This window comes from Callospermophilus lateralis, chromosome 9, assembly GCF_048772815.1.
Source record: "Callospermophilus lateralis isolate mCalLat2 chromosome 9, mCalLat2.hap1, whole genome shotgun sequence".
NCBI lineage: Eukaryota > Metazoa > Chordata > Mammalia > Rodentia > Sciuridae > Callospermophilus > Callospermophilus lateralis.
In genome coordinates this window covers 52009533-52032967 of record NC_135313.1, presented here as the reverse complement: position 1 = coordinate 52032967, position 23435 = coordinate 52009533, and the positions used below count along the sequence as shown (strand labels likewise).

The 23435-nt window shown below is 30.8% G+C and overlaps 1 protein-coding gene across 4 annotated transcripts in view; it reads right to left on the bottom strand.

Annotated features, from left to right (window-relative positions):
* The window catches only part of Cwc22 (CWC22 spliceosome associated protein), a 53185-nt gene that overhangs the window by 13481 nt on the left and 16269 nt on the right, over nt 1-23435 (bottom strand). For 3 of the 4 annotated variants that reach the window (XM_076866893.2, XM_076866895.2, XM_076866896.2), the window contains exons 3-13: nt 23179-23246; nt 21926-22036; nt 18132-18374; nt 15022-15150; nt 11154-11322; nt 10752-10805; nt 8386-8521; nt 8067-8273; nt 7912-7974; nt 4034-4135; nt 2725-2806 (exon numbers count right to left, since the gene is read on the bottom strand). In XM_076866893.2, coding sequence (XP_076723008.1) covers nt 2725-2806; nt 4034-4135; nt 7912-7974; nt 8067-8273; nt 8386-8521; nt 10752-10805; nt 11154-11322; nt 15022-15150; nt 18132-18374; nt 21926-22036; nt 23179-23246 — 1364 coding nt within the window. The remainder of the gene's footprint in view (nt 1-2724; nt 2807-4033; nt 4136-7911; nt 7975-8066; nt 8274-8385; nt 8522-10751; nt 10806-11153; nt 11323-15021; nt 15151-18131; nt 18375-21925; nt 22037-23178; nt 23247-23435) is intronic. The other variant, XM_077110236.1, reaches the window with a different exon arrangement.

Below are 23435 nucleotides of genomic sequence, written 5' to 3'. Positions count from 1 at the left end.
ATTAATTATGAAATGTTCTATAAAACTATGAGTGAACTTTGGCAATATCATTATCTTTCTATTTCTAAAGTCAAAAGATTTCTTCCTAAAATCATCCATATTGTTTATTTTATTGTTTCAAAACTGAATATGTATAAAGTGTTCTTATTTTATCAAAAACGTACTTGATGATTCTTACACACAAGATTGTTTTCAAGTTGCACTATTATACTTATTAAATGAATTAAATTTGCATGATATTTTAGTTCTCAGGTTGCTAAATAAAATGACTTCTAGGTTTAATATAGGTTAAGTTAGTAATGGTTGAGGAGAGGGTAAGGAAAAAAGAAGACAGAACTGAATTACTGCCTTGATATGATACAATTTTTCAAGTTGTGTTTAAAAATGCTTGTTGACTTTTCCATTTTAAGAAATTTTTAAATTGGCAAGGACATGGTAGGACTCCCTGTGATGACCTTACAACTTTAGTAATGTCAAATCAGACTAGAACATCATTTAAAAGCAAGAATAGGAATACTTTATTTCAATAGGAAAACAATTATGTAGTTTTATGTTTTGTATTAAGTAAGAAGGAATAATTTTAAGGAGTCATAACAATAAGAATATAAGAGTACTAGAGAGATTAGTTAACAAAAATTTAAGAACTGAAATCTCCACCACAGAGTTGTGAAAACTTAGTTTTATCATACGATTTCTAAAAGTAAATTGTGTGCATAAAATGCCCTCAAAGTCATGTGCCTTGCTTGATGGTTATATTGTATTCTTGACTTCTAGCCTGGTAAGCTATAACCGCAAGACTTTTAGAAAATTAAAACACAATGGAGAAAAAGACATTAAAACAATCCAAACTACAATGCAAACTCCTCTCAGGATAACTGCTGATAATAAGTTGCTGTATCATTTCTACTCTGCTTGTCTATTTTTTTTGTTAAGATATTGCAGTTCCAAATAGTTTAAACTTTTCCTCACCTAAGACTGTATCAGACTACGCCCACATTTATAATAATTCATCATTAACCTGATTTTCAATGTGGCATAAATTGTACATTTAGACTATTTATCTTTTTTTTAATTTGTTGTTGGACACAATACCTTTATTTTTTTATTAATTTTTATGTGGTGCTGAGGATCGAAACCAGGGCCTCGCATGTGCTAGATAAGCACTCTACAGCTGAGCCACAACTGCAACCCCTAGACTATTTATCTTAGATTGATTTTCTTCTTCTTCTTTTTTTTTTTTCCCCAGAAAAATTCCACATATACTTCTCTATCAACATTCATTTCTTTGGGAAATATAATAATGAGAAAGGGTCAAATGACCTGGATAGTCTACCCATCAATAATGTGTATGTCTATCTCACAAGTTATCAAGACTGAGTATCATTGTTTTTTTTTTTTTTTTTAAAAGGAAGCCACTTCAGCTATTTTAATGACCAATAACAGCACTTTTTCCAATAACAGCACTTCTTTGTCTCCATATTTTATAACATTTTAATCATGTTTTATTATTTAATTTGATAATTCTCCTATCCAAGTTCTTTAAATACCTATGCATTAAAGTGTTTTTTATTTTTTTCTAACCTTTGTCATATATTAAATTCAGTATTTAGGAACTGGCACAACTAATAAATACTAATATAAGAGACTCACAACTAGGATCCGTACCACTATGAAGCAGACAGAAGCTGTCCTGTTTCCCAAAGCTTTAATTTTTCATTTATTTATGTGATCCAGAGATCACAAAGTTTGAGGTCAACAACAAAAGATTTCTTTTAAATAATTATTCAAAGAGTTTACCTGTAACTCCTCAAAAGAACACACAAATGAAAGGTCAAACTATTATTGAGACTATTTACCTTTAACAAAAAATTTCTTTTCTTCTACTTTAGTTTATAGAAAAATGATACTTTATAGTTTTTCATGTAAAAGGCAAAGAAATACGTAAGGACAAACCAAAATAATTTCTAACCCATGTTCTGCTGTTTAATATTTGAAAATGAATCTAAAGCCAAAAAGTTTTCAGACAGACTGAAAACAGGATGACTCCTACTTATGAATCATTATTACTATTACATCATACTAAATGGAAATATACAAAACCTAGCAACAAAACAAAACTGAGAAAACATTCCTCCTACACTGTAAAATGTAAACATTGCCCACTAAATCAATAGGTTGATTTCACATACAACCTAACAGATGCACTAGCATTTAATATTCTTATTTATCTTCAAAACCAAACTCATAGTCTTCAAAGGAAATAAGTTTTTGTCTTTATGACTTCATTGTAGTTCTTCCTTAATATGACTTCAAAGGATCCTCAAAACCTTCCCAAGTCTCAAATCCTATTTCCATTTATATTTATTTCTATCTGCAGAGCAAATCAGTATCCCAAAGTCATCAAAACAGAGCGTCTCTGTTTAGAACCAGAATTAGAAACCAAATTAGAGAAAACAAACAATAACATTAAGTACCCATTACATAATTAAATCCTGTGTTAGTTTTTAACAGAGTTGTTTTATAAATGTATTTAACTATAAGAGATGACATTGGATGGGTCCATAAACATGGGAGCTGAGAATGCTGAAATGTTCTCTAGTTTTCTGTTATCAGATTCTAAACAATCCCTAATCTCTTTCACCACCACCACCACCACCAATACCACCAACAACAATATTTTAATAAATTAATTAAAAAGAATAACCTGAGCAATTATCCTCTTACCTTGACTGAATAGCAAGATATATTGTACGACGAAATGAGACTAGATTAATTTCTGTTTTGTCATGGATAGTCACTTTCTGACCTGAAAGAAATTAAACATAACAATTACAAAATCAGAATAATAAATAAGAAATGAAAAGGTATCTTGATATAATATTTTTCAATACATCCACTTAGAGTCTCTTATACTTTAATAATAAAAATAATAATCCTTTCTACAGTGTAAATCAGTATTTACCTAATTAAAGGTAATAATACTTCAAGTCTGTTATCATATCATTTTGTTAGCTTGTAGTCCAGAATCAAGCGAGGAAAACTATTTTTATTTCTGAGTCACCTGTTCATTTAGATATTAGGGAAGATTGCATTCATGCTGCTATTATTTATAACTATAAATAATATTCTGATAATTTGGAAAAACTATAACTTACAGGCAAATATTAATTTTAATAAAATGCTTTGCAATCCTGACAGGCTGGATGGATCCACTATAAATATGTGCATTTGTCAAAATTGTCTGCTATTTAATACATGAAAATTTGCCTTATGCATATTTGTTGTTATCTGGACAGTCTTTCCATATAAAACAAAGAAACTTTTAAAGTATATTGTAGTACACGGATAGTTAGATTATTTAAAGAGAATGCTGGAAAAATTAAATCTATTTTTGTAAAATATGTTATTGAAATAATTATACTGCAAGAAAGAACTAAAATATATTATACTCCCTAAAAGAAAAAGATACTTTTAATATTTTCAAATAAGTAATGCCTGTAAATAATGTCTGGTTTACATATAAATTCTAATAAATATTAACAGATTTAACCATAGTAAAGTTCCTACTTATTTTTCTATGAAATGATGTAATCAAAGGCGAATAGGAAGAACATCATGCCTGCTTCTGTACAAATATAGCTTTTGGTCTCCCCACTCTATTTTGCCAAAATGAATAGCAAATATCTAGTCATTCACATCTGTCACATTCTTGCCAGGGTTACATAAATCACATGCACTCCACATGAATATACCTTTTCTCTAGTTTCTAATATTATCAAAGACATAAAATGCAAAATTAAAATTATGTTGTTAAAAACATGAATTTCCTTTTAGAGCATGATTTCTCAATCTTAGCAATGCTGGCATTTGAGGTTGTATTAATATTTTCTAGTGGAGGGCAGGCTTGTGACTTAACAGTATTCCTAGTCTTCACCTACTAGAGGCAGTAGCATCATTGTTTTGTAGTATTATATTAGAATTAATTTAATTTTAGAGTATTCAACACTATTATTTAAATATGTTACAGCTTTACCTTCTTCATCTTCTTCTCCTTCCTCCTCTTCTTCCTCCTCCTCTTCGCTACTTTCAACATCTTGGTCTGTGTTTGAATCACTATCTCCTTCATCAAGAATTTCTATAAGACCAAATAAGTTTAAGAAAAAAATTAATGAGCAAGTAATATACATATATCTCATTCTGAGACAATAAATAATTCTAAGTTCATGGAAACCTATAGTGTTGTACCAGTTTACCGGCCAACAAAGATGATCCAAACCTGTGTCAATGTCCAAATGGTCAGAAAGCATTACGAGTGATTTCACTAGAGAGTGCCACACGAATTATTCTTCTGCTATATTAAAAAGTGGCCACAAATCAAGGAAGAGATGAAAAGAACCAAGAAAAAATACATGAAGGTTTCCAAATGAGTAGGAACCCTGAAAAGTTTAGGAATGGAAGCTAGCATATGGAAGTCAAAGTATCTCATCACCAGCAAAAGGACAGTTTTTTATGAAAAAATAAAGGCTTGATATAGAAAACAAGGTTTTAAGGTAACAATGTACTTGGGGAAAAAAAGGGAAAGGAAATAATTGTATAATTTCCTGCTCACTTTTAATAAATAAGATCTTTATTAAAATGTATATTTATTAAACTGAATGTTACGATCAAAGATTTTTTATGTGTAAAACTAAAACTGAAGTTTTAAGGCCTTTAAGAAAATTAGTAAGACAATCATTTTATTGCATTTGTAACTTCTTATGATACAGCTCATATTTAATATTAAATGAAAATGACTTGAGAGACTAAAATCAATGTTAATAGTAAACAAATGACAAAAACTAAAATTTATATTTTGCCTAACAGTGCTATTAGTAGCCTGATCAAGATTTTACAAACCTAGACAATATTTCACATTTCTATTAAAATCAGTGAGCTTTTTAATACAATTTTGGAGCCAATTCATTTTTAGGAAAATTCTACCTCTTTTTTATTTAACTAAGCAATATATATCAGAAACTACATATTTAATGTTAGCAGAGAACTCCATACCATGAAGAACAAATCACTTTACAAAAATGTGATGGGGTCATTCAGTTCTTATCTAAGTCTTAAGAATATTTCTAACAAATATGACTTCAAGAAATAAACTAAACTGTCTAGTTATTTATGCAACACAGCTCAAGCAGACTTTAAAAAGAAGAAACTATTTAATATTCAATAGTATGAAGACAGGCACTCCTGCTGTTTTCCCAAATGCTGTAAAACCTAAAACACAAGTACACCTGGGTCACTCTAAGGTGCTAATTACTAAAGCTGTGCTCACTTCCTGCTGTGGTCATTTTTTTTTTATGCCAGCTCTAGAACATTTTACAGAATGAAGGTCAAATGAATTTTCTAACAGTTGACATCATCCTCTTCTCATTTCTCTACTTCAGAATTTACTTACTGAAATCACATAGGCAATGGCAATTGGATTTCATTAAATGAATAAAGCAGTGGTTTCAAAGAATAGTCTATGAATCTTTAGAGGTCTGCTGAGACCTTTCAGGTGGTCCATGAGGTCAAAATTCTCATAATAATACCAAGACATTACCTCCATTTTCACCATGCTGATACATCCAAAGATGATTCATAAGTACTGGGTTTAAAACTGCTATAAGCTAAGAGCAAATCAAGGCACTAAACTGTACTAACAATCAATGCATTCTTTAGGGCCATACTTGTAGTAGGAAAAAAAAAAAGGCTGTTTCACTTAAAAACTGTCTTTGACGAACAAGTAAAACATTAATTTTATTAAATCTCAGTCCTTGAGGATATGTCTTTATCACTCTCTGAGCAACAAAATATGAAGTTCATATATGAACACTTCTGTTAAATCCAGATGCACAGAGGTGATGGTGATCTCAAGAATAAGAAACAGTGTGACTGCTTGAGTTGCAACATGAATTGCTACTTTCCTTTTTCCAGTTTTTCTTAAAAGAAATGGCTAACAAACTATAGTTGTTAGGTATTTGGCCATCAATTTCATAAATATAAATAAAATTACACTGTTACTTCAAGGAAAACAACTAACAATATCTGCCACCATGATAAAATTCAGAATTTCAAGAGAATATTTTATTTCTGGAAAACCTATATCTATCCCTCTGAGCCTGTTCACTTCTCAATAACTGGACTTCCCTGCTGAGCTAGGCAATAAGTTAACAAGTGTGATTTCTTGATATTATATTAATTAATGTTAATTTGATTTTGATAATTTTAATCTGTTAACATTTAGAAGATGCTCATAACTCAGGAAATCAGTATCATTTTCCAAATGACCAATACAACAAGTTGCAAAATCATTTCTGGCTTAGAGACCTAGCTTACTGATATACCATACCAATGGTTTATAATGTAACAGAAAATTCATTGATACTATTTTAGATTCCTATTAGGCTAGGCACTAAATTTGACAAAACACATAAAATATTCTATTCATCTCACTGAATTACTTTTATAAAATACTTATTTTAATAAAAATATCTAGTTTTACTATTATTTTGAAAAGAATATTCTTTTGTGTTTTCAAGTTTAATTTCTAATATAATAAATAATAATAAATATAACACACATAAACAGAAGCTCTTTAGAGTCAATGATATTTTTCAAGACTGCTAAGGGATCTTGAGATCAAAGAATTTGAGAACTGCTGTAATAAATGAAAAAAACTACCTTTCCAGGTATTGGCCAACTGCCTAGACCCTAACAAAATAGAGAATTTCCAAGTTTAAAAAACAAAGAAATCATACCAGGTAAAACAGTTATAGAAAACAAACAAACAAATAAACATACATTTGGTACCTCTACTGCAGGAAAAGAAGTTAAAAAAAATGAAGGCTAAATGGGTTTATCAAGTTCTCCATGTTTAGAAACTAATAAGAGAAAAAAGGAATCTGGCCAGTGGCAGTGAAAAGCTCTCCAGAAATTAATATCTAAGCAAAGACCTGATTACTGTATCAGGTTTTTAGGATACTGCATAGAAATAGAAGGCTGTTTATACTTTTACCTTCCACTCTAAGCAGGACTATAGCATAAGAATACAGGCAAAGATAGAGTTCCATGTCTCTGCTTTCTTAAGAGCTTCCCTGAGAATGTTCTTCTCAAGTAAAACTCACAACTGAAGGGAAATAAACTCATAAAACTATTATATAAGTAGGCCTGGATATTAATTTTAGGAAAATAATAATAGTAATATAGCTTATATATATTATCTATATTCATTGTCTGAATACTTCTTCTGGGGCCACACAATGCACACAAAAGCATTTCATTTATCGTTCTACAAATGAGTAAGATTCATGCTTACATCAAACAAGTAACTTGTTTCAAGTCATGTGGCCAGTAATGTCAAAGAAAAAAAAAAAAACGCAAAATCTGTCCAGATTTAATGCTTACAATATACTAATGATGTACAAATAACAATAATTATGAACTTATTAGGTAACAATCTCAGACTAATTTTGTCAGGACATCAACCTGCTCTCAAGATGAAATAAAGTATAGCAGTTATAATAATGCATACCAATTAACTGAATATCAAACTGGGGGGCACAGACTATAATTGGCAAAGAGGTTAAATAAAGGCCACTGGTAATTTATGAATATTTCTTAAGAGGGGTGAGACTTAAGGATTGAATACCTTATAAAGAGTGTAAGAAGAGACAATAAGATAAATGATTCAGAACTAAGCAATAATATGTTAACCAAATACTACAACGAAAAAGCAGTGAAGAGAACTGCTTCATAAGAGCACAGATCTCACAGGATGAAGATCAGTGATCTATAAATATTCCTTTCTACCAAAATTATATAACTACCTAAGTTGCTCCTACTTATCCAAAATAAATTTTTTAATAATATTTTACATACCCTTCTTAATAGCTTTGTACTTGTCTTCATTCTCCATAAAATTAGGATCCATCTTGAAAACATCTTAAAAAAAAGAAATTAAAAGTTAAATGTTTATTTTCTATATTTATATTTTTTGGGTGCCTCACTTCCCATTCCTCAACCCCTAGACTTACTAAGAACATCTTCTGGATTATAGTCATCCTCCAAAGGAAGCATATGGGTGAACTGATCATCTTCTTCAACCAAGTCAAGTCCTTCCAGGATAATAGGGTGATCCTTGAATCCATCCTTCCGGACAGCAAACATCACTTCAATCATATACTGAACTCTTTTATCAATTTCAGATTCATGCAGAATGTTTCGAAGGCGTTCAAAGATAGCTTAAGTTACACAGGAAAAAAAAAAAAAGAGCAAAATAAGCAATAAATAGTATGATTCTAAAAAAAAAAAAAAAAAAATACACGTATACACAAACCAAGAATATACACTTACCATTGATACCTCTTGGTGACACTTGTGTTAATTTGAGGCCACATTCTTTGAGAAAACCAATGGCTACTTCAACACTATCATCTGTTGGTCTTTCCAGGAGCAAAGTGAGCATCTCTAAGCATAAAACCTCATGCGCCTTAAAGAGAATGCAGAAATATAGGAGAAAAAAAAAACGCTTTTACATATATTAGCCTACTATTAAAAATAATTTTTAAAAACCAGGATATGTTTCAACAATAACTGTATTAAACATATGATGATACAATTTTTTTTATCATTTTCATTATTTACCTTTTAGGAATTTATAGATGATTGTTCCAAAATCTTAACATCAAATACAACTAAGTTAACTTTAGCAAATATTCTTTTTAGACATTAAGTACAAGAAATGCCATAGATAATCTCAAAACTCTAAGTGAAAAAACACGTACTAATTTTTAATGAAATAATCTTTTCATAATCACTATAAGAAATAGGATTTTTGTTATAATACCTTTCTCTAGGATCATACTCTTTATATTAATTTTTAATTCATTCTATAAATAATTGTTAAATAGTTAATAGTTCCCTAGTTACATGGATACTAATTTTACCACAAAATTAAATTAATGATTTCTGGTACCCAATAAACTATAGTATTTACATGGGCCATGTTCAAAAATTAATATCTGTAAATAATGGCAGGGAGAGTATAAAAATCTACTGAATAGTTTGCTATGAAAAAAAATTTAACTAGAAACACTATTTGAAATGCCATCCATATGCATTTATAAGACATGTTTTTTTGAGATGGGGAAGGAACGAGACAAAGTCTCAAGTCAGAATATCCTTTTCACATTGTGTACACCATCAAAAAATACATCCTGCTTTGTGGGGGAAGGGAAGAAGGAGGGTCAAACAGTGTTACATCAATGACAAGAATAGCTGGGAAGATGCAAAATATTTAATGTTCTAAGTATTTTACATTTTGTGGCAAGGCCAAAAATTTCCAAAGTATAATACACACTCAAAAGAAGCATATCTCTGTAGTTACAGATATACAAAATTAAGTTTCCATGGTCTTCAGTAGCAAGTTATTCATGCAATAATATAACAAGCACTTAGGTTAACATCTAAAAGATTTCAAAGAACGGAAAGACTTTCAGGTACGTAAGAAATAATGTTAGAGAAATAAAATTAACTGGGCACTATTCACAATATCCAATGTAGGAAATCAGTATAGGTAACCATCAACAAATGAATGAATCAAGAAAATATGACAAACATACAAAATGAAATACTATTCAGCTATTAAGAAGAATGAAATCCTGTCATTTGTAAGAAAATGTTGATGGAAATGGAGGACAGCATGTTAAATAAAAAGAGACAGACATAGGAAGACAAATATTGCATATTTTCTCTTACATGTGGAAACTGGAAGAAAAAAAGTCTGAAAGTAGAAAAGGAACTATTAGGGAACAAGAATGGAAAATGGAAGAGGGTAGAAGAAGGGGGGATAGAAATGATGTGAAACCTATTAATTTCTACAATCAATATGTCAATAATTATAATAGAAGTTTTTAAACAAAAATAAATTGAAAAGGAAAAAGCGTGACTTCAAAATTCTTCCTCTTATGCACAGTAAAAATATAATATAGATCTAAAGAAAACCTTTGAATATGAACAAGAACAATTTTACCATTTTCATGGTTAAATAGAAGCTAAATTAAAGCTATCAAGTAGCAGATGAAAATAAAATGAACAATAAAACTGAACAAAAAATACTATGAATTGCATTTAAACAGATTAAAATTATTTGATCTACCATATTTTATAAATATCTGTTTATTTACAGGGACTAGAGATTTTTAAGAATATATTTATTAGGTTCCAATGGATAGTACAGAGAGAGAAGAGAATGATTTGCATTTCAAAACATTAAAATTATTGAATCTCCTATATTTTATAAACTGATTAAAAATATATGGTTACATATATGTAGTTGCTGCAGGTTATCAAGTTTTGTGTAGAATGTCAGATATTTATTAGGTTTTCATGAACACCAGACACAAACAACTTCATTGTTTTAGAAAATGATTAATTCTTTGAAATAACAGCAGTTATGTATATATATGTATGTGTATGTGTATATATATATATATATATATATATATATATATGTATAGTATTAAGTGAGATCAATTCTACAAAGTAGTTAAAAGTATTGATTCAATTAAATGCATTTATTGCAGTTTAGAAATTAAAATATCATCCAAGGTATTTAATCTCAAGGACTACAATCAAAACAAAATCAGATGTATTACCTGGTATTAAGACCATGGTCTAATGCCACTAAACAAGAACAAGTTTTGAAGATAATTACTTACCACATTTTGGTTAATAAGATGTGCCACGAATTTTGAAGCAGTCAGACAAAGTTGCTGAAAAGTGAAAGTAAACACAAAGTTAATCTATAAAAAACAATTTTCATTTATCTATAAAATCTGTAGTCTGTGAAGACACTCTTAAGATATTTAACACACAAGGTTAATTTTTATGTGAAAGTAATATATGTGAAACACTGCCATTACTGGCAAGTTACAAGTCAGGAATTATAGCCATCGTTTTTGTGACTCATAATTAGTGGTCAGAAACATTTAATAGAACCAAAAAAGTTCTCATGAAATATGGTCTTTAAAAAGCACTCCTACAATCACCATTGTTTATTTTTGATCCTGGTTTATTAGACTCTCTATGTGACAGTCTATTTACAAGCCATCCATACATACCTTATCATTTCTTCTATAGCCTTTTCGAAAATTAAGAATTAACCTCTTGAGGATTAATTCTCCAATTTGTGGAAATTTTGAGTTGATTATTGCCACCAATGCGGCATAAACATGGGTGAAGATTGGAGAAGCACTCTGGGCTTGCAAAACAGATCTGGACAGGAGTCCTCTGTTTAAAAAATAATAAAAATGAGTAATGAAAAAAATCAATTAATTGGGAAACAAATACTTAAGAAATATTATTCCTTTGTAAATAATCCTAAAACCTCAATCAAGACTACTTTCTCACCACTTTATCTAGAAAATGAGTATGTCTTATTAATAAATATAAATGCCTTTGAAAAAACAGAACTTGAATTTGTACTTTTGTAAAACAGAGAGATTTTACTGCAACTTCTCTCAAAACTCCTTTCTAAATGTAATTCTTCTTTTCCTGAATTTGTTACATATAAAAAATCATCAACTTGAGAATTTTTAAAGTTCAAAAAAAATAATTTAACATTTTTAAAAACATGATTAAAAAAATGACCTATGTAAAAAGTACAAAGTTGATGTATATAAAGTTTCCAATACGGGTCCATATTTATGCAAAGTAATATTGTGATTAAAAACAAATTTGAGTTGTTTACAATTTTAAGTCTAATTTATTGGAGTAAAAATGAAGATTTGGAATACTGCTATCAAAGAAAAAGACACAATAAAAGCACTGCAAGATTAATTTGAAAACAATGACAGTACAATAAAAACTCATTGAAATGAAACTCCCTGAAATTGTCATGGTATTATGTGCATCTGAGGAGGAACAGAAAAGATGCAAAGTGGGCTAACTGAAGTTATTTTTGGTACTATAAAGACAAATAATTATGGGACTGCCAAAGGCTAGGGGAAAAAATGTCTTACTTGTTAGCAGGTTTATATATCAGAACTGAATCATTAAGACAGAAAATAAAAGAACCCAGCTTACAATCTAGAAAGACCTTAAGCAATCCATGAAAATTCTTTAAGTCTACTTATTTTCTAAGATGGGAAGAGCTCCACCAAAATCTGTTAGAATAAACTTAGTATAAAGTTGAAGGATACAAAACCAACACACAAAACTTAGCATTTCTATATGTTAACAATGAATTACCCTAAAGAATTTTAAGAAAATAATCCTAATTTTAACAACTAACAAAAAAAGGAAAAAAAAAAAAAAACAAAAAAACAAACCCACACACAAGTTAGGAATAAATTTAACCAAGGAAGTGAAAGATCTTTACTGAACCTATATATCACTATCAAAAGAAACTGAAGATATAAATAAATGGAAAGATAGTCCATGTTCATGGATTGAAAGAATCAATGGTATAAAGTGCTTCCACTTTCCAAAGCAACTTATAAATTTAATGCAATTCCTATCAAAATTCCAATGACTTTTTTTTGTGGGTGTGTGGGGTGCTGGGGATTGAACTCAGGGCCTTGTGTATGCGAAGCAAGCACTCTACCAACTGAGTTATATCCCCAGTCTCCTCTCAATGACTTACTTTTTTTCCCACAGAAATAGAAAATACAAACCTAATCATTCATATGGAACCACAATAGACCTCAAGTACCCAAAGAAATCTTTAGCAAAACAACAAAGAGCATCACTACCCAATAATAGAATTTACTACAAAGCTATAGAAATCAAAATAGCATGGTACTGAAATAAACAGAACAGAGACCAACAGAGAACAGAACAGTGAGCTCAGAACAATACACATTTACAGTCAAAGAATTTTTGACAAAAGGTGGTAAAATGCATAATAGGGAAAAGATAGTCTCTTTAGTAGATGGAGCCAGAAAACTAGATATTTAAATGCAGAAGTATAAAAACAGACCCAAATCTTATAACATATTTAAGAAAAATCAACTCAAAGTGGCTTAAAGACTTATATAAGACCAAAAATACTCCTGAGGGAAAGCTCCATGGCACTGCTCTGGGTGATGATTTTTCTTAATAAGACCCCCAAAGCACAGGTAACAAAACCAAAAATAGATCAATAAAACTGCATCAATCTAAAAAAGCTTCTGCATAGCAAAGAAAATAATCAATAAATACAAGAGACAACCTAGAGGATGGGGGGAAATATCTGTAAACCATCAACTCATCAGGGGCTAATATCCAAAATAAATAAGGAACTCAAATCAATCATAAAAAAGCACAGAACTCGATTTTAAAAATGGACAAAGGACCTGAATAGACACTCTCAAGAGAAAACATACAAATAGCCAAAAGATAAATGAAACGTTTAACATCACCAATTATCAGGGAAATGAATATAAGTGTTGCCAAAGCTTACAGAAGAGGGAACTCTTGTAAATTGTTATTGGGAATGTAAAATAGTCTAGCCAGAAAAAAGTATGGACGTTCTCCCAAAAAATGAAAAATGGAACTACCATATGATTCGGCATTCCCCACTACAAAGAATCCGTAAACATTATGTCAAAGATATATCTGCATTCCCACATTCATGGTAGCATTATTTACAATAGCCAAGATGTCTATGATGAATAGACAGGAAAAGATGGGTGTGTATACATATATACACATACATGTGTGTACATTCGTACACATACACACTCACACATAATGAAATACTACTCAGTCTTAAGAAAGAAGGCAATCCTATCATTTTGACAACATGAATGAATCAAGAGGACATTAATGAAAAGAGATAGAAGTCAGGCACAGAAGGACAAATATGATGTGAACTCACTTATATGTGGAATCTAAAAAAGTGGCACTCATATAAATAGAATAAAATGGTGGTTTCCAGAGATTGAAGGTAGGAAGATCAAGGAGATGAACATATACAAAATTTTGGTCAGACAGAAGGAATATGTTCAAGAAAATTACTATATATTAAAGTGACTATAGTTAATAATAATATATAATTGCAAATTACTTAGAGTAGATTTTACATGTTCTCACTACAAAAAAAGGTAACTAAGGTGGGCTGGGTATGTAGCTCAGCTGGTAGAATGCTTGCCTCTCCTGCACAAGACCCTCGGTTCAATCCCTAGCCCTATGAAAGAAAAAAAAAAAGTAACTAATGCATATGTTAAATACGCTGATGTAGCCATTTCACAATATATACATTAAAACATTGTCATTTATGACAAATACAATTTCTACCTGTTGACTAAAAAAAAAAAAAAAAGAAATTAAACTGGCTTGAGGTAGTATGTTGTAATATTCATTATTCTCACGAGTTTAAATTATTGAAGACATTCAGTAAACAAATATTTGTGCAGAAATCATGTAATACAAAAGTTTCTCAAAAAAGAAAAAATTCCATAAGACCGTTAACAGTGGGGTATAAGTAATTTTTTAGTAGCTTATATTTTTATAAGAGCTGTACTTTTTTTTTTTTTTTTTGGTACTGAGATTGAACCCAGGGGTGCTTAACCACTGAACCACCAGCCCTTTTTATTTTTTTTAATTTTGAGGCAGGATCTCACTAAATTGCTGAGGCTGGCCTTGAACTTGCAATCCTCCACCCTCAGCTTCTTGAGCCTCTGGGATTAAAGGTATGAACTACTGTGCTCAGTAAGAACTATATTTTTTTTTTTTAATTTTTTTAATATTTATTTTTTAGTTTTTGGTGGACATAACATCTTTGTTTGTATGTGGTGCTGAGGATCGAACCTGGGCCGCACGCATGCCAGGCGAGCGCGCTACCACTTGAGCCACATCCCCAGCCCCAAGAACTATATTTTAATTAAATATTTTCAACTACTATTAAAATGAATCAGCATAATACACCAATAATTATGGGACATAACAGATATTATGTTCCTTTGAAAAAATTACTATGAAATACTACAAATAAAATAATTAACTTACCTTCCTCTAACTATATTTTCCTGAAGAAGCTCTTGAATAATAATACTTATATTAGAAATGTTGACTTTATTGATAAGACCATTGATTGACTTCTTTAGGGCCTCCCAGCTCATCCTTTGGTATGCTAAGCTAAAAAGAATTTCAATAAAAATTAAAACTTTGTCAACAATTACAATAACAACAGGCTCTTAAGTAGTTTTTTATTAACACTGTTTTCACAAAATGAGTTTTAAGTATAGTAAAATATATTCATAGGATTAAACAGATTATATTAAATCATATTTGATTTACTGTACATATAATACCAAAGTACAAACCATTTCCCTTCAGTATATGGTAAGATTATGTAAAAATAAGTAAGGATATTTTGTTCTTCTGTCCATGTTCACTAAAAAAACAATTTTTTAGTGAAATTCAATGCCTGCTTATTTTGTATTATATTGCTTCACTTAAACTTGTCTTTTGTGGAAACCTTTTAAAATAAATGCAATTTAAAAAATTTGAAACCACAATGAAAATAACCCAAATACAGGCCACAGAAAGGAAATTTTATTATGACTCTACCCATAAAAGTATCAGAGAGACAACAAAATTAAATGTTTTAATTTTTTAAAGAAATGGTAATAATTACAGAAAAAGGGAAAGTCACATGGAACATTGTTCTAAGGATTTTAAAGACTACATCTGCTGAAGCAGTAGTCCTACAGCTATATACACCAGCTAAATGATAGATGGCTACAGACTTTCAATTATTTAGCCCCAAAGGTTTCATTGGGTTAAACTAAAATTTATAATGTCTTAACTTTTTTAAAATTCTACAGATTTTATAACTATTATCTGGAATTTGATTCCAGCTGCAGAAGTCTTAACCTTTTTCTTTTTAGACTGTTCTCTGGAAGTCTGATGAAGACAGAGGCTTCTAGAAATACAGAATTACAAAGAATATTGAAATATAGTCTTTAAAACATAGAAAATTTAAGTTTGATATAGTAATCTATGAGCTCCTTAACATATTCAATAATGAAGTGACAGTAGGCCAAGTAACAACTTTTGTCATAGCCAAAAACCATATTAAAGATATCTGCAACAGACTGTTAAGGTTATAGTCTGTGGCCTATATTCCTAACAGAAAGAAACATTAAATTTTAGTGAGATTAGTAATAACAAATACAACTTTTTTCCATTCACATTCATGGATTGATTGCCTATCCATTGACCTTTTGAAATTCTATATGAAAAATCTGCTTGAAGTAGTATACCAAAGAGGGTCAAAAATGGTGCCTGATGAGCAAGAATATTTAATCAGTGACTGTTTAAATTATCAGTAGATGGTGAGGCTAGAAGACAGACTGACTTGCAGTTCATCTAATTTTTGTTTCTAAGTTCTCTACATCTACCCTCTACTGCCTGCTTCCCAGGTGGAATACTTCCCTGTCCCACAACTCCAACCCTTTTGTATGCCCTATTTCTAGAGAAATGAGACCTGTGGCTCAACAACTAGCCGAATCAATAAGATACTCCTGGTATCTAATTACAACCTCTCCCATTAAATCGATCAAAAAATTATATCAAGTATTATTATATTTCCTAAGTAGGAAGCCTGCAATTCACCCAATTATCTACTGAAACAAAAGACTAAGACTTCAGACTTCTCTTCAGATATCTAATTCTCATTGTCCCTTTTTCAGCTCTGAATAGACTTCAACTGTAAAAGTACTTTCCAGGAATCTTCTTAAAGTTGCATATACTGCTGATTCTCCCCTTTGTACTGTACTTAAAGGGAAGCAGGACTTAGATGACAATGATGTTTCTAGTCTTTCACAATGAGGATAAAATGCATTGGAGTGAATTGGAGAAAATGAATACTTTTCATTAATACTACCCCTTCTGCCTTCTGCAAGAGAATGTCTAGATAATCATTAAGCTCCCATTAATAAGCCATCCCCAAATTCCTCCTTAATAGTCCAAATACGACAACCACACCTGGAATATGGCACACAAAGAGGAATTTGTTGGTTTGAATTTAATGTCATTTAATACTCCTTTCTAGTTCTTAAGGTTTTAATTTATTTCACAATCTTCATGGGTTTATTTTATGTGACATTTCTATTTCAAGCTAATTGAAATACTTTATATTTTATTTATCTAAGCCTCTCAAGTATTTTGCAAGTTGTCATTAAGACACACATGAAAAGGTATAGGGACATTCCTTGTTGGTTCACCTTGAATCTGTTTTTCTTACAAGTGTGGCTACCTTTTAACCTAATCTTTTTACTAACTTCCTGGCAACTGAGTTATGACTTCATTCCGGGACCATACTTTTCCAATTACCATCTCATTCCACTGGAGAAAAAGTCTTGAAAACTTAGCTGTACTTTCCTAAAACACTTTTCACCATTTCAATTACTGTGAAAACGGAGGGGGTATTTCTGTATAAATGTTCATATATGAATTTTGTTTGTTTACCTTTGAGTAGCAGAAAAATAGTCTATTATAGTCTAAATAAAAGCAAGAAAAGGAGAAAACTGTCATCTTCATAGATTTATAGAGGGATTGGCAAACTATACCCCTAAGCTAAAAGCTGTCCACTTCTTTTTGTAAATAAAGTTTTATTGGAACATGTCTACACTCATTTGTTTACATATTACCTAAGACAGTTTTCAAATTATAATGATGTTAAATAGCTACAATACAGACAGAATGACTCACAACCTAAAATATTTGTCCTGTGGCGTTTTATAGGTTTGCTGACTCCTAGTTTAATACAACTCAAAAGATTCATTTTAGATCAAAATACCAGTGGTATTCTTGATTATATATAAAAAAATGTACACAACCACAGTTTTAAAAAATATTAAAATAAAAGATGAATAACTTTTTCTCAAAATTTTAAATTAATTCATTAAAAAATAATAAAGTTATGAATTAATATCCAGGTAAATTATACATAATGTTCTTGTTCAGAGTGTGGAATAAAGAAGTAAAAAGGTCTCTAATTTGAGATCTCTATTGTTGTGGACCAATGCAAAGTCTCAGTAACCAAGGTTGACTAGATCATGGTTGATTTTTTGACATATCTCTGCCTGGGCAGACCTAGTACCTCAACATACCTGTTCTTATCTGTAATCTGTTCTTGCATCATTCTGAGCTTCGCAGGAGGAATATATGCTCCACCAGTGCGAGTAAGAAGAGGGTCCAATTCATCCTTCTTCTTCTTTGCAGTAGGTTCATCCTGGGAAGAACTCTGGATTACTGATGGTTCTGGGCTTCTTCTCCCAGGAGATGGGGATTTTCGGGACCTTTTCCGATCCATATCTCTTTCTCTCTCTCTGCGTTTTTCTCGATCCCTGCTTCTGTTAAAAAAAATTTATATATATAATATATATATATATTATATTTTCTATATATAAAAGTGGTTTAGGATGGTGAAGTATGCTTCACAAAGAAAATGTAACTTATATTAGGGCTTCAAAGGCATCACAGTATTTAGACTGGGAATATGTGGGGAAGGAGGACAGAAAGGAGAATGACATCTGCAACTGGTAGAAGAGAGAATAACAACTGAATAACTGAGCATGAATATTGAAGCTAGAATGGGAAGACCAATAAACAATAAAGAATCATGCATGATAATAGTTTGAAAGACGAGTTTGAGTCAGATTATGAAACCTTAAAGACAACCAAGATTTTAAGTTTTTTATATTGGAGATGAAGAGGAATCATGAAAAGCTTCCAAGTGAGAGTGTGACATGAAAAAAAGACAACAAACTGACCTATGGTATATATGATAAACTGGATAAAGAAAACTCAGTTTTATTTTCAATAATGGCAAATTTAAGTGTAAGACTGCTAAAAAAAAAAGTAATACTTGAAATTGCTCTTTGATAGAATTCATATTTTTATTAGAAGCCTCAAAAGCATCTGATTGTTTGAGGCAATGTGGGGAAAAAATAATTTTTCTAGCCAAAATTATGCTTCCCTTTAATGTAAGTAATTATCCTTTCTTAACACTTAAAAAACAATCAGATTGCTATTTTCTCTGAAACCATCAAGAACTCACAAAACAGTCTTGACTTTTTATTATTTCCCCCCAGAGATGAGTTAGTACACTTAGCTGTTTTTTTAATAAATTGTCTTAGAAACTCAGATAATTTTGTTCCTGCTTTACACAATAAGCTATACATACATAAATAAAAGTGAGTTTCATATCATCACAGCATCACTGAAAAATTCCAGACTTTAGATAAATCAAGAGGATATGTTTGAGATGATTTGTTCTGAAATAATTTCAATTTACATGGAGAGAGAAAAAGCAATCACCTATCCAGGCTGCTATGAAGGAAGAGTTTTGAGTGACTGCCAATAAGGACAGAGACAGTATACACTAAAGCTGAGTCAAAAGGGGAGAAAAGTGGTTTCAAATATAAATCCCAATTAGACACAAATATAGATGCTCCAAATTCTATCCATTGATTTGCAACTGAGTTGCTTCTTACTGTGAATTGTTCTTCTGAGAAACACCACTTCAGATGGCTAGCTATCACACCCTTACAATTATTGTGTTTGTTCTTTTATAGTGCAGAAGGAATAGAATATTCTTAGTCTAAATAGAAATACCTGTAATCTTCATATGTTTCTGGTGTGTTAGCCCTCATATTTTAGCCTGCTTGTTTCACAATGTGACTGTGGGTCACATGAGACTTTATGTTCATACATTGGACCACACATAAGGAGTTACACTAGAGAAGTACACTCAAATGTTGCAAAAAGACATGGGCTCTGGAGTCAGAATTGAGTTCCAGTCCTAGTGTCTATATCTACGAGATGGGTAACTGCAACTGTGGTTGTTACTTAATTACTTCAAATCCAATTCCTTATTTGTAATTTTTAGAAAAAAACAGTATTAAGTTTGTATGAGTTTTGACAGTATGAGAAAGTATGCAAAATCCTTAGCTTAACAATTATGTTGGAGTGGTTGCTTTTATTGTCATTAACGTAATAGCTGATAGGCCTGGCTTTTGGAGGCTAATTTAATCTGACATTTTAAGATTGGGTATAAATTAGAATGTAATGAGAAGGATATTTTGACTGCAGATATTCAATAATGTACTTAGCTCCAAATTGCAGAAGAATTTGATCAAAATTCTAGTGGTGAGTTGGTTAGTCCTGGTGGTTATGGAATGGATAGTAAGAGATAGATCACAAAGGGCACACACCTTAGTGAACAAAAAACACGGCAGAAAAGTTTTTGAAACTGGAGAACAAGGCAAACAGAAAAATCAGGACAGCTGGTTTTATGAAAATGATAACAAAGGTCTATAAATAGCACATAGTGATATGAAAATAGTTGTTGGAGAAAAACATGGAATATGAGGACAGTTCTTAATACTAAAATAATAATAAAATTTATCAACCATCACTTTTTACATTAGTAAATCTGAATTGTTCCACTTTTTTTCCCCACTGTTTTTAGTGGTACTAAGGATCAAATCCAGTACCTCACACACCCAGTGCTTTACCACTGAGCCACATCCCCATTCCACTACTTTCTATATGCTACTCAAAGTGCAAATGGTTCACTGCTTATCACTACTCAAATAGATATGCTAAAAAAACATTTTTAAAGTTATCATTTTCTGAGTATTTACTATGTTCAGACATGGTAGTAGGTGACAAATTATTTTTAAACCTAAAACACCAGAAAAGTCATGTCATCACATTAATTTTATACAAGAGGAATCTGAGGATCAGAAGGAAGTTGGTAAGAAACTAATAAATTTGTATAACTAGAGTTAAGATCTGAATACGTATGACTATGAAATCTATACGTAACACTGCCTCATTAAATAGAATAAGACACAGACATCCCAAAGTCAATTTCAAATGACTAAATTGTCCACATTACTACTTCTCTCATAAGTATGGGTATGTGTAAATTAAACTGAGTAGTATATTTGAGTATCTACAAAGTGACTTCTGTTTCAAGAAGTTGAGAATATTCCCACCTTCTGCAGAGTTTCAGTTAAGCTTTTTTCCTTATACTGAGCATCCCCAGTACCTGCTGACTTTCTTTGTGGCACCTATTACTTCTAATTGAGGATTTCTTTCCCCAGATGCATTAAGTAACTTTTTTTTCTATATTATGTTTTCTCTTGAGCAAATACAAAGAATTTTTACTCATGTTTTCAAAGTGAATTCTCAAATGCTGACTCCTGTCAAATATTCATTATAAAAATTCTTACTAATTTCTCCGAGAGAAAAAGAATTAAAACAAAAATTAACAACACAGATTATAATAGTCTGCTTAGTTTTGAATGCAACATGAATGGTACATAGGTTTGTCTCTTAAATACCACTCCTAGAAGATTCCAAACACTCATTTGTAGGTCCTGTTGCTAGATGAACATACAGGTAGGTAGCCAAGTTCTCCAAAACTCAAGTAAAAATCATATACATTTAGAAAAAAAAAAGTCTACAAATTAGTACCTTCATTCTCAATATTCCTAAGGCATGGGCACGAAAGAAAATTTAGATCACTGTCATAACATAAATGTATTTGATTTAGTAAAAAGACTCCCTAAAACAATCACATAAAATAATCCTTCTTGCTGTATAATATAATGAATAAAACTTAGGCCTTATGTCAGATCTAGTGTTTGCCACTACTGTTTCTGAAATACAAACTGCTACTTCTCTAGGCCTCAGTTTCATTAGCTATAAAGCAAACATAACAGTTCTTACTTTCCAACTGACTATAGTAAGGAGTTAATTTACATGAAGTCCTTATTAGAAAGCCTGGCACACAAAGACATCCAATTAATGCTAGTTGCTATTATTATTGTTTTTATCATAAAATAAATAAAATTAAACCAATTTTTCTATAGTTAAAATTCCCAATACTAACCGTGATTCCATGCCAGCATCATAAGAATGTCCTTTTCTTGAATGCTCATAGTCTGACCTGCTATAATCAAAGTAATCTCTATCCCGAGGAGACCTTTCTTGTTCTGCATATCTAACATATAAAATAAGAAAGCCAAAGTTGTAAGTTGAAAACAATTACCTTATAAATATTTAGGAGAGTAGCTAAACCACATTTATGATTGCCCATATTCTCAAACTAGTTTTAAGTAACAATTTATTTTGCTAACACCCATTCAGTCAGAATTACAAACTTTCAGCTTATATATAGAAAACTGCCTGGAATTCACTTAACCAAACTTGTTCATCTTGTTTCACATTGTCCTGAGAGAAATTTATGGGGAAATCAATTATAATTGTCAGGAAAAAGACTATCCTACAAATAATTTCTTTTACTTACCTGGTTCATTTATCAAAGCACTGAACAAATAAGACCAATGTCATTAGTTGGGTCTCCATAAGGCTCAACTCTACTGCAAAAGACTATATTTTATTCTTGAAATTGCATAACTAGATAATAGTGAGAAAGGATGGAAATTATTAGCAAACAAGGGTTCATTGCTTTAGATCCATTATGTGAATCTTTGATGTCAATAAAACCAGAGAATTTTATGAGAAGTTATATACATTATAAATATGGATATTAACATATTTCATATTTTATATACGCATCTACAATTAAGATATGCATACATGTATATTATTTGTGTGTGTGTGTAGAGACAGAAATAAATATCTATGTATAAGGATGTGTGAATGAGTATATATGGAGTATAGAATACGTGATAGGTGGAAGACAGTGAGTAATCCATAAACCAGGGAAATAAACTTGGTGTTTATAATGAAAACTTTTTGAGAGATTTAGCAAAGTAGAATAAGAATAAAGTATATAGAGATTAAGGATGCTTTTCCTTCCAGAAATGTTTTCCTTTAATTTTTTTGTACTGGGAACTGAACCCAGGGGCACATTACCACTGAGCTACATTCCCAGGCCTTTTTATGCTTTTGTACTTTGAGACAGGGTCTCTTGTTAAATCTTAATTATAATAAGATGATATAATGTATATAAAGACATTTTGTAAACTATACAGAGCTATGTAAAATAGAAATGACAGCAGTAAACACCAAAACCAGTATTTCAACATCCACCCTAAAATTAGGAAGCTAAGCGCTAAATTATTGCAAATTTATTATAAAAAATTTAAATTACACTTAGAACATATAAAGCTTATTTACCTGTCTTCTGGAGAAGAGGTCCTCTGATATGAATTATAGTTTTCCCTTCTGTCATGACCAGAAGAATGCTTTCAAAGGAAAAAGAAAGGAGAAGCAAACATTTTTTAAAAAATATATGTTAAAAAGTATATAGATAATGAAAAACATGTCTCAGAAAATTGCAAGTACTTTGGCTCACATTTTTGGTTATATTCAAGTCTTATATTACTGCTTTTACCCCAATCTTCCCTATATGAAAAACACAAATAGGAAAGATT